The sequence below is a fragment of the Anguilla rostrata genome, chromosome 12 (assembly GCF_018555375.3).
Source record: "Anguilla rostrata isolate EN2019 chromosome 12, ASM1855537v3, whole genome shotgun sequence".
Lineage (NCBI taxonomy): Eukaryota > Metazoa > Chordata > Actinopteri > Anguilliformes > Anguillidae > Anguilla > Anguilla rostrata.
This window is the reverse complement of record NC_057944.1, coordinates 28151454-28163324: the sequence shown is the minus strand read 5'-3', so window position 1 is coordinate 28163324 and position 11871 is coordinate 28151454. Positions and strand designations below refer to the sequence as shown.

General features: G+C 41.7%; 1 protein-coding gene across 1 annotated transcript; it reads right to left on the bottom strand.

Moving 5' to 3' along the window:
• Positions 1 to 4888: 4888 nt before the first annotated feature.
• On the bottom strand, positions 4889 to 11749 carry dlc (deltaC). The gene is made up of 9 exons (XM_064302224.1): positions 11440 to 11749; positions 11070 to 11309; positions 10897 to 10954; positions 10418 to 10675; positions 9218 to 9579; positions 8864 to 9080; positions 7053 to 7719; positions 6624 to 6738; positions 4889 to 6498 (listed from the first exon to the last, which is right to left on the bottom strand). The coding sequence occupies exons 1-9, from the start codon at positions 11488 to 11490 to the stop codon at positions 6493 to 6495; spliced, it is 1974 nt and encodes a 657-aa protein (XP_064158294.1). The 5' UTR covers positions 11491 to 11749; the 3' UTR covers positions 4889 to 6492.
• Positions 11750 to 11871: the final 122 nt, after the last annotated feature.

Genomic DNA, 11871 nt, shown 5'->3' with positions numbered 1-11871 from the left:
TTGCTGGGGGTGTGGTGGTGGTGGTGGTGGCGGGGGGGGGCATTCTAACTCACACACTTCCAGATAAACCATGGACGTTTATGCATCAGCCTTCCATTCCTGTGAAAAGGAAGGAAAGTCTATTAAATATTACCAGTCACGCTATTGATGTGGAAAGTACCATGTAAAACAATGCTCCCCTTCTTCCAGTCCCATTTCCACTCACTCCTGAAACAGTGTAAGACACCAGGACGTCATGTGGGCTTGTTATTTCAGTACGGGAAGAGTCGTGCCGCTTCGAGAATTGTTTATCACGTTCATCACACCAGTCTAGCCAACTTTGATTTAAGTAAATATAAGCTTAGGCCATAAATAACATGCCATTTCTGTGTATGTTTCATCAGTTTACATATCTTGGCACACCTTCTGTTGTGTTCCCAAATAATGAAATTCTATTCTCGTCCTTTTATTGCATATTTATATTAACTTATTGACTGTTAACCTTTGTTTCTGTGTGTGTGTTTATCGAACCCAAGTCTAATAATTATTTGAAATATTTTAACCCTTCTGACACCAGTAAAATCCTGTAAAACTGCCGACAATTTTTTAAAAAGCATCAAGATTTTTTTTTCAGTATTCAGAAAACAGTTCTTTGATTATATGCTTCAGTCCGTAACATTCAAAATTCAAGCATCTAGCGGATAAACAGGACACGAAGAATGCCACACGTCCAGCTGTGGCTGGGCGGGCAACCGCTTTGCCGCGTCACTCCCTGCTTTGTGTATGCTAAGATATCCTGTTTTCCCTCAGTCCCATTCAGAGTGGAGGGATCACCAGCCCATAACATCAGTCTTTTCTTGTCCTGTGAAGCACTATACCACCATAATCCCTGGCAATAATTTACGTCAAGCATGTACCATAAAGCTCCATAAAGCAACGTAACATTGTCTGTCATAAAAATGGACACGACACCTGTCATAACCAGTCATGAGGGAATATTATAGCTTATACAAATGTTTTAACAACGCGATAACATGTGGTCACAAAATCTTACCAGCGGATGAACACAAAAGTAATTCAAAGTTATCATGGAACGCGTTAAGATGCCATTATGGGATTTTTCATGAAGTGCAATATGCTGTCTCCTATGACTGGCACTGGCAGGTGTTACATCAGGCTAGGGACAATGTTGTGTCGGTGATATGCAGCCTCGTTCTTGCCCCCCCTTGCTTGCTTTGACACCCATTGTCTGTACCCAGATCACTTGGGCCAATGGGTGGGGTAGAATGGAGTCAAAGCAAGAAAGGTGAACTGGTCCTTGACTGAATTTCTGGCTGTGACTAGCTGATGAACTTCGGAGCATGTCTGAGCATGTGGTCCATGGAACTTGGAAATGATGGTTGCTGTACTTTTTACATTTTTGGAGAACTGTAAGTTCATTCCAATGAAGCAATATGCTCAATTGGTGAGGTTTTTTTGGTGGATTTCTGGAGGTGGAACATCAAGCCTATGTAGTTTTCATTGATTCTGTCTTATTATAGAGACCGAGTATCTTAGCTGTTTTTTTTTTACTTGTTAAAAATGTCCACTTCCATGACAAAAAAAATCCTACATCCCCCGCAGTACCCCCTTCTCCCCCTGCATTGCCTTAGCATTATCACTCATGGGGACATCCCACAAAAACACATGCACCAGTGCCACCATTCCCTGTCACTGGGGTCCCTCAGCCCTCTCAAACAGAGAAGAGAAAGAAAAGGGAGATTAAAGAGGGAGCCCAGCCCATCTGCCATCGCCTGTCTGCTAGTGTTTTTCAGCAGGATGATTCCTTTCGCCTCTCCCTAGCCTGGCCCCACCACCAGCACTTCAAACACACCCACACACACACACACACACACACACACACACATGCACATGCACGCACGCTCACATACACACACGTGCAAGTACACACACACGCGCGCATGCACACACACACAAATGCACACACCAGCACACACATGCACCCACACACACACACACACACACACACATACATGCACACACCAACACACACATGCACCCACACACACACACACACACACTGTCCCAAGTCCCTGGCCCCCAGAGTCAGTACACTGCTGTTGTCCCCAGAATATTGAGAAAACCTGAAGAGGCATGGAGATCCCATTCAGATTTCTGTAATAGTAGGGGGGGGGGTAATGTGAAGAGGAAAGGAGGTAGGGGGGGAGAACAAAAGAAAGAAAAACACAGTACAGTTAGCAGAACAGTATCCAGACGCATCTGCATGCCACAGGGGCAGATTCACCATTTCTTGTGAATCTCAAATTGTCCATGTCTGTCACCTCTCCCATACGTCATACATTTTCTACAGGGCTTGGTTCATTTTGGGCATGCAGACTAAAGATAATATAACAGAGCAAGATCCAACAAGATCCATCCTTCTACAATTTCCTGAATTTCTGCCTGGAAGGATAATTTTTACCACAGTTTCAAAGCACGCAGGTAGTGCTTTTCCAAGTGTCCTGGATTACCATTTACCGGCATGGTTCTCTTTTTTTTTTTTGGAAGAAGCCATTGGCCTGGATGACATACAGCACTTGTGATAAAAAATTAATAAACATATTTTTTAAATTGAAATGTACGATATGAGGAAAATAGTATGCAATTGTCAAGCCTTAGCAATACGGTCATATTCAATGCTAGAAGGCAGTGTCACAATTAGTAGATACATTTTTACAAATAAAATATTTAACTGTTCTTTTACAACTGTAAATATTAGCAGTATTACTGCAACAAAATAATGAAAAATAAAAAAAACGTTCCAAACCAGTAAATTTCTTTTTTAATTCACCATGAAAAATTTGAACAGATGAAATTCAGTTCATTGTTTTATTTTATTCAGCTGTTTTCTCTCTCTCTCTCTCTCTTTTTTGTCAGACAGCCATTGCACACTGCCCTTAAGGGCTGAAAGGGAATTTGCCCCACCCCCTGCTTCACAGAGCAGCCCATGTCACCATGTCCAACAAGCTTAGTAGCAGGTGCTGGCTTATCTTAACCAGGCACTTTTACCCCAAGTGGGACCGGAGGATTTGTTAATGCTTTACTCACAGGCCCGGCAGCTGAATAAAAACAAACTTACCCTTTGATCAGGGACTGATATGTGGGAATAGTTTTTTGGGGGTTGTGAGTTAATTCTATTGGTTTGACTTTGTTCTCCAACAATTGCAGAATCAACACAAATTTGGTTGTGCTCTCCATCCATGGTTATCGAAATACATGAGGGATACTTAAAAATGTATTCATACATTTCTGCAATGTTCCATGAATATTCATGCACAACGCAAAACTACATTCATCATATTAAATGGAAACAATCAATTAAATACTGCTGCTTACATTTGACTGGCCATATTGGCCAATGCCAGTGCCTCCCTGTTTTACATTATAGCACAAATGCGACATGCTACCAAGTTTCCACATTCATGGAAGAAGTAGTGCTTTACTGCACAAAAAATAACGTAAGTCACCTTGGTTAATTTATTAAGCAGAATGCATTCGTCTTGAGGGAAACGGAGTCTCCGTTAAATAATAATAGGCTAGAAGATAGTTACGGTTGGGCTATTTTTGAGCATGACCTTTTAAAATAATTTTGAACAAAGGCATGTTGCATGATTATATGGGCTCATCATATCAGCCTTAATCCTAGTCTATTGGCTGATACTCTGTTTGTTTGTATAAAAGGGATAGTTCACATTCTTGAGATTTTTTGTTATTATTTAAGTTTTAGTGTAGGTTGTTTTTTTTAAATTTCATTTTTATTGGCTCAGACAGTTTTTGTGTGTGATGAAGGACATTTGAGATATTTACAGTTTCTGCAAACCTGCTGGCTTTACATTGGCTGCACAGGGGCAATCATAGGCTTGTAGTTTAAAGCAAAAAAAAAAAAAACAGCTTTGGTGACAGTGACATGAAGGCCACTTCCCCATTTGCTCCACGTGTAGTACTATTGATGTAGGATACTGTGTCATTGACTGCAGCGATCAAAGGCTGCATGCATCAAACCAAAAAGAAGTTTCAATGTTTTTCATTTAACCTCCCCGAGATACAAACACACACACACAGAGAACTGCCATCTAGTAATCTAGCCATGTGAGAAAGTCTTCAGCCCGACTTGTTTTTGGGATCTGTTATTGTTTTTGTTGGGAGGCACAGGAAGTGAGTGGCATTTGATTAAAGAAAAACAAACAAAAAAAAATCCCTCCCCCTAGGCATTCTACCAAAAACTGAAATACTATTTCCCAGAAATGAAGAATCTTCTAGTCTTCCAGAATTTTTAACTGATCATAACAGACTATGATACATGAATTGTAGTATCTTAATAGGCTATGTTAATCATTTTGAGACCTTTAAGCTGTTGTTTCAAAATTACTGGGAATTTTGTGCATTTTCTTCTGATTTTCAGTTTTTTTAAATTATTTTGTATGTAAACTTTTGAATGGCTTTATGCACAATTAATACAAAATGGTGTTTTGTCCTCAACAATTAGTTTTAGTCAGTGTTTGAGATCTCAAAGAAAGAAAGCAATGGAGCGCATTAGCATATATTAACAGGCATCACATCACATTAGAGTTAGTTAATTCTGTTGGAACATCGCCTGTGGCTGTTAATAAGTCTCAATAGAATTTTTACCCACTGCATAAATCCCCTAATGGGGTCTCCTAGACCAGCAAAGACCAACGCAACTTCAATCTGCCATCCCTCACTCTGTGCACAAGATACTTCTTTACAAGTGGTCCCCACTGTTCCTCTCTTTTGTACTTAAAAGCACTTCTGGGATGATATTCAAAAATGTTAGTCAAATTACAACACACTTCATACACATTTAAAGCAAGGACATTAAGACATAAAATGGCAGTATTGGTAGTATTTTTCAGTTTATTTACGAAAAATATATAATTCTGACTTTGTGACAATAATAGACACATAACGTAGACATATATACAATTCTCTTTATAAATACACAATATTTACAAAACTTAAATTATATAGAAAGGATATCTTGAGGCTTTTGTACACATTGCATTAAATTAATGAAATAATAATTACAATAATAAAAAATAAAGCAGAATGATGAAAAAATATTTGGTTTTAAAAATAAGAAAGAACAAAATGAAAATATCTCATTGAAGTCCTTCATTTTGAGAAAAATATATAAGGGACTGGACGTCAAAAAAGAATGGAAGAACAAAAAAACAGGAAGAAGCTGACAAAATATCATGAATCTTTCTAGCTCACCAGTAAATTAAACAAGATGAATGTTTACACACAAACATATTTCTTAACAAAAGGCATTGACCACATCAAAAAGTACACATTTGTACAACGATGATCAATACTATTCAGGCTAGTTGTGTTGTGTTTATAGAAAAATATACTCCCAGAGAGATGTTCAAATACATACAAAAATTTCAGACAGGAATAAATGTATACATAAGCTGGTATTACAATTTTCAGTGTTTAGATACAGTACCTTTTTTCCTTATATTATTTCTATATTGTGAAAAGAAAAGGCACTTATTAATTGTAACCCATTGGGTTTCCTTGGAATGCTTTCATTAGCTTAATACACACAGCACCTTGGTAATATCCACTGGAGAAATGTGTCCAACTGGAAACACAGCAGTTGGATCTTAGAATGAAACCCAATTGCTGAGTCAGCATTTTCTAAACAATTATCATCATTGATAACATTTTAATCCATTACTATGGACGGTTCCAATTCCATCCGTCCATTGCTGGGAAAAGTAAGCATCTGTAAGGGCTAATTTCACAAACTGAGATATCGGTTTGAGCATAGACTTCTCAGGATCCCATGGATGTCCCCTACAGGAAGTGGTGTCTCAGATCTCACCTATGGTGAGATTAATGCTGTACTCCGGAGAAACTCTTCTTGATCACAGAATTATGAGATACAAACTAAATGAAAATAAAAAAACTGTAAAATTTGAAGGCAGTTTTCAGTTGAAATATAAGCCCCCCTTAGAGCTGCTGTCTGTAGAGAAAGACACCATTGTTGTTGTACTGCTCTTGGAAGTTGCATGACATTGGAACTTTTAAAAAATCCTGATTTACTGTGTTTCAAAAAATCCTTGGTTCTCTGCATTCTGTGTTTTCTTCTCTTCTTCACTCTTTCATTTATTATGAACATACTGGAAAATAATTGTGTAAGTAAAAAAAACTGTAGTGCAAATAATTCCGGTCAGTCTTCCTGTTTCCTATAACTTCCATCTTCCCACAATCATTCTTCTTTCCTCTCTGGAAAGAGACTCCTCCCAGAAGTAGTCTTTTTTGTTTGTTTGTTTTTTTAAGTGAGCAGCATCAATAAATAATAAATAATATATAGATATAATATATACTCTCTTCATTTCTTTCAAATATCTGTTAAAATAAAATGTAAACATGTCCAGACAGGGTCCCTTCTGGATGAGGTGCTCCAGGTTTGGAATATTGTCATTAAACCTAAAAATAAAATAAAGAAAAAAGGTTAAAATCAGGCCCCAAAAAATAAAACAGTAGCATATTAAATATTTTCACAGTAAAGTGGGGGCAGAATAACCCTTGTTCCAAAGAGAAGAGCTGCTTACCTCAGTAGCAAAAACACATTGGTCGATCTGCTCAGGGATAATGTAGACTGGCTGATATAGGCCTTCTTTTGGGAAGTTTAGTGGAGGAACCAAAATACAGGATTCAGATTTTTTCCTGTAATGAAACAAAGCAAAGAAAAAATTGATTAGTTTCTTTAACAAGGAGCAATATTACACTGAGGTCACCTCTGTAAATATGTAGCAGACTGTTTTTTTAGTTCTAGCTATTGTGTAACAAGGGTGAACTTCACTGGATGTCAACTGACCTAAGACTGACACTACAAGTTTTCATAATCTGTCCTCTTTACCATTTCTATCGACATTCAAATGCTGAACCAAAGAGACGCACAGCTGCTAACCCTTTAACTCTGGTTAGATCTACTGGAAAGAGTGAGCTATTCTGAATGAGAGTTTTAACTGCTGACTTACTGCTCCATCTTGCTTCTGGACTTCCTCTCTTCTTCGGCCAGGTTGTAGTCTTTTGGCTTGTGCATGTAGCCGGAGTTCTTGCTGGCCACCTCCGAGGCGCTGAGCGCGACGTCCTTGTTGGAGACCTTGTAGGGGCCCCCGGGGATGAGGAAGGCCTCCTTCTCGCGGGGGAAGGCCGAGGCCCGGTTGTTGATGGTGTCCAGGTCGTTGCGCACGGAGGCTCCCAGGCTCTTGCGGCCCCGCCGCATCTGGCGCAGGATGTAGACTGCCGCACAGACTACCAGGGTGAGAGTGATGAGGCCCAGGGCGAAGGAGATGGCCAGCGCCACAGGGAAGCCCTTGGGCTCGGTGGTCTGGATCCTGAACTCGCAGCGTGAGCCCATGTAGCCGGTCGGGCACTGGCAGACGGGGCCGGAGAAGTGGGTGAAGCAGGTGCCGCCGTTCTGGCAGGGGTAGCGGCTGCAGGCGTCGGAGCGCACGCCGCAGTTCTTGCCGGTGTAGCCCAGCGTGCAGGTGCAGACGTAGTCGTTGGCGCCGTCCACGCACGTGCCGGCATTGCGGCAGGGGCTGCTGGCGCAGTCGTCGATGTTTATCTCGCAGCGATGCCCGGTGAAGCCAGCTCGGCACCGACACATCACACTGTGTCCAAGGTCGAGGCACTGACCCCCTGCAGCAGGAAAGAAGGAGTTCAGTACAGTGCAAGTGTACCTGGTGCTGGACAAAACATTTATATACTTTTTCAGCTTTATTTGATAAAACAGTGTAGAGAGACAGGAAGAATTAGGAGGAGAGAGACGGAGAGACGTGCGACAAAGGTTGGCGGTTGGATTCAAACCACCGCCGACTCGTATTGAGCTTGTGGATAGCGCCACTAGAGGCCCCCATGGACAAAATATTTATATAATTAAAAGTACAGTTTATAAATGAAAGGAATGTCAGAGATAACTGACAAGACTTTCACTCCATCAAACTACTCTGGCCAACGTTTTAAGAGTGTAATTGGGGCTCAGGGAAGACGCCAGTGTATGAGGAATTCATAACGGCTCTATGCGATTAATGTATCTTCACCTCCTTATCAGCCCGAGAGAAAAGCCAGGCTGACAAATTTAGAAACCATTGTTTTGATTTGTGTGCGCCTGGAGGGAAATCCTGGCACAGGTTCATTTGCTGACATGGAAAATGTAGTGCTAGCGGTGGTCTGAGGAACATACAACAAGCCAAGGTAGGATTTATTGTCTACAGAGTACTTAAAAATAAGGTGGAAACTGCATGGAAACCACAGTCCGTTGACAAAGCCGTTAAGATAAACCATCAGATAAGGAGCTTCAGCAGCATTGTCTCAATCAAAACAGGGTGCCTGCACAGGTCGGCGATTCATATCGAGGCTGTAACCGTAATATGCATTGGGGGGGATGTATCCCTCTCAATATTCAGATAGGATCAAACTGGCCCCCAATATTTTTGGCCTATAACTGATCAATGATCACAAGCAGTTTTATTACAAGTGTCTCTTACCAAGAAAATAACAGGCCAAAAGAAGCTGGAATCGATGCTTTAGATAGTCAGAAATGTAAATGGAACAGAATTTGACAGTCTGACACTATGTATGAGTCCTATGGGGACTACTCAGTAAGAGATTTGACAGGTTAATGTGGTTGACATGCTAAAATGCATTTCATCTTTTTTAATACCCCCTCACACTCCACCCCATCCCCATTCAGTCAGCTGATATGGCCCAAAGTGTCTTCACTTAAATCAGAAATAATTTTTTTTTTTTAATAAATAAATAAATGAAAGAAGATTGGACTGACCGTTTGAGCAGGGGTTGTTGCTGCAACGGTCCAGTTTCTTCTCACAGTTGGACCCCATGTAGCCATGGGGGCAGCGGCAGGAATAGCCCCCGGTCATTTTCTCCACGCAGGTGCCGCCGTTGAAGCAAGGTCCATCCGCGCATGTCATGGCGCTAATTTCGCAGTTCTTTCCGTAAAAGCCCTGAGGGCAGGTACACGAGTAGTCGTTCTCCATATCCTGGAAAATAGGGGGAACGGTTTGATTTAGTTTAATGATAATGAACACGCCAAAATATGCTTACAGTGAAGTCACATCCTGATGCGGGCTCATATGGCCAAACGCACTAGCGTTAAACAAGCTTAATTCAAACTTACATTACAACTTCCACCGTTCTTGCATGGGTTGCTGTCGCACTCGTTCGTCTCGATTTCGCAGTTACTGCCGCTGAAGCCCGGGCGGCAAGCGCAAGTGTAGCTTCCCTGGCCAGTGTTGGTGCAGGTTGCGCCGTTCCTGCATGGTTTGTGGTTGGTGCAGTAGTTCAGGTCCTGGTTGCAGAACAGCCCGCCCCAGCCTTCCTTGCAGTTGCACTGCCAGGGCTGCCCGCAGGTGCCGTGCAGGCAGCCGGGGTAGCGCATACACTCGTCGCACAGCGGGCCTTCCCACCCGAGGCGGCACTTGCACTCGCCTGGGGACTCGCAGTAACCGTGCTTGTCGCTGCAGCCAGACGAGCAGATGGCTGTTGTCCGAGGGGAAAATGAAAAGAGAGAAAGGGGGAAATTAAAATGATTGCTCCCCTCTCACATCACCCTCCCCCTCTTTTCTTAAGGCTCAAACACATCAACTATTTGTTAAGTACTAAACTAAGCAGCTGGTAGACACACAAAAGGAACACATGCCATCTTCTTTTCACGCAAGGCAGCGCAAATTAAGTTCCAGCGCGTGTCTGTGTTAAATCATGCTCTGCTCCTATTGTTGATGCGAACAAAAGAACGCGGCCAAACTACATTGACCACGACAGAAGCTTTCTTCGAAAGGGGGTGGTCGAGCTGGTCAAGTCAACCAGTGAATGGAGCATTACCGTAGTATACAAAAGTACAATAAGATAAGCTATCAGTTCTCATATACGAATAGGCCGTAGAGGACTTTGATTAATCAACCTGTTTGAAAAAACCTATTCCATAGCAGTAATCATAATTAAACATGATGTCCGTGTTATTTTTCAGACATGACCATAACATTATCATAAATACAATCTCATTAAAGCCAGTCCCAGAGAACATGTTGTGCTGCAAGTCGATGAAACTTAAGTGAAACACCGCCTACATTTGGTTGAAAAGTGAAAGTTACCTACAGTGAAAGAAACCTAGTCCATTTATGTCATAACGCCTCTCAACCCTAGATTTCCTCCCTTCTATACGTCTATATTCCGGTTTTTGCTCACTGGGGTCCGAAAAACTATAAAGAAAATCTAAATGGGTGACATTTTGCATGTCTGCATGTACACTTAATAAAGCATGCTCAAGAATAAACACGCATTTGCACGTATACACGTAAGCGCGGAGTAGTGTACTTACGTTCAGAACAGTACTGTCCTTCCCAGCCAGTGAGACAGACTCGGTTTCCAGATCCGTCACAGGTATAGTGTCCGAAGGTATCGTTACGAGGTCGGCAGTAGTTGGAGCAGCTGTCGCCGTAGTAATGCTCGTCACATACGACGTGGTAAGAATAACGCAGTTCACTTTGCTCTCCAAAATTCACGTCCTGGGACCAGTCTTCGCCAATGGCTAGTCTCCTTCGGGTAGCTAAGCGACTAATCAGATTGTTGTGGTTATCTGCGACAAAAAAAAATGCATGGGATTAATCGAGATAATTGCAAGGTAACAAGCTTATTGGGCGACTGGTCACACCATTTACGCTTAAATGTCGTAATACATTTACAAATAATTAAATTATCACTTATTCCCACAGGTTCTGTCCTAAGGTGTGCAACTTTCCTGAAGACAAACGTAATTGTCCGCCCCCTAGTGGAATAAAAGGCAATTGTAATGCTTACCTGTAGACTGTTCAGTTGAGTCGGCGTTCCAGGCTTCGATGATTAGCGAGAAAGTACCCTACAACAAGTGAATTAAAGTTGGTTAAAACTTGTGGTCGTTTTTTGGGAAAGATCGTGTAACACTTTTCGCTATTTTAATTGGTAGCCTAACAGTACACGATATGGAAACTCACCGGCCACTTGAAGTGAAAGGGGACCTTAATCGGCGCGCTACTGGCGATGGAACTCTGATCAGCGCGGAAGATCTCTGTCAGACCGGTCCCGTAGGTGCAAGGTGGCTCGGGCGAAATAACATCCTGTGAGTGCTTGAGACACACTCGGAAAAAGATCTGACAGTCTCTGGACCTTCTGCAAACATTGTGAGTGCTGCTAAACGAGTGCACTTTCAGCTCAAACACACCGGAAGATCCAACCTATAGAAATAGAAACAGAATGTGGATTAATGTTCTGTGCATAGAACCAGGAAAGCACGGTTACGATTTATACGTTTTCTTATTGCTTGATTTGCAAGAATGCTTTTTTAAAAAAATTTTTTTAACTTACCAGTTCTGTTGATAACAAAGCCAAAAAACAGGTTAATAGCAGATAAGCCATTTTGTGTTGTTTCTTGGTCCGCTATTAATAGCAGACAGTGGCAGATATCCAGTGAAGGTTAATATATCCACGTATCCCCAAAATCAGAAAAATAACATTAGAAATAATAAATTAAAGAGAAAATATATCACCGACGTGTTCCTCTGCTCAAACAAATTGTAAAGAACTGGAGCATACGATAAAAAAATATCCTTGGGCTCCTGCTGAGTAGACTATAGACTACAGCTTGGACTTTGATATTCAGTTTGAAGTCGTTGAGCGTGCAGTGCATTTATATGCTGAGCTGCCAGGCCCGCCTCCTACCTAGAAAAGGGGAGGGGCAGTGGGAGCAGGAGGGGGCGATGGCAAGTATGCAGATTTAAAAGCGATTATAGGTTCCGT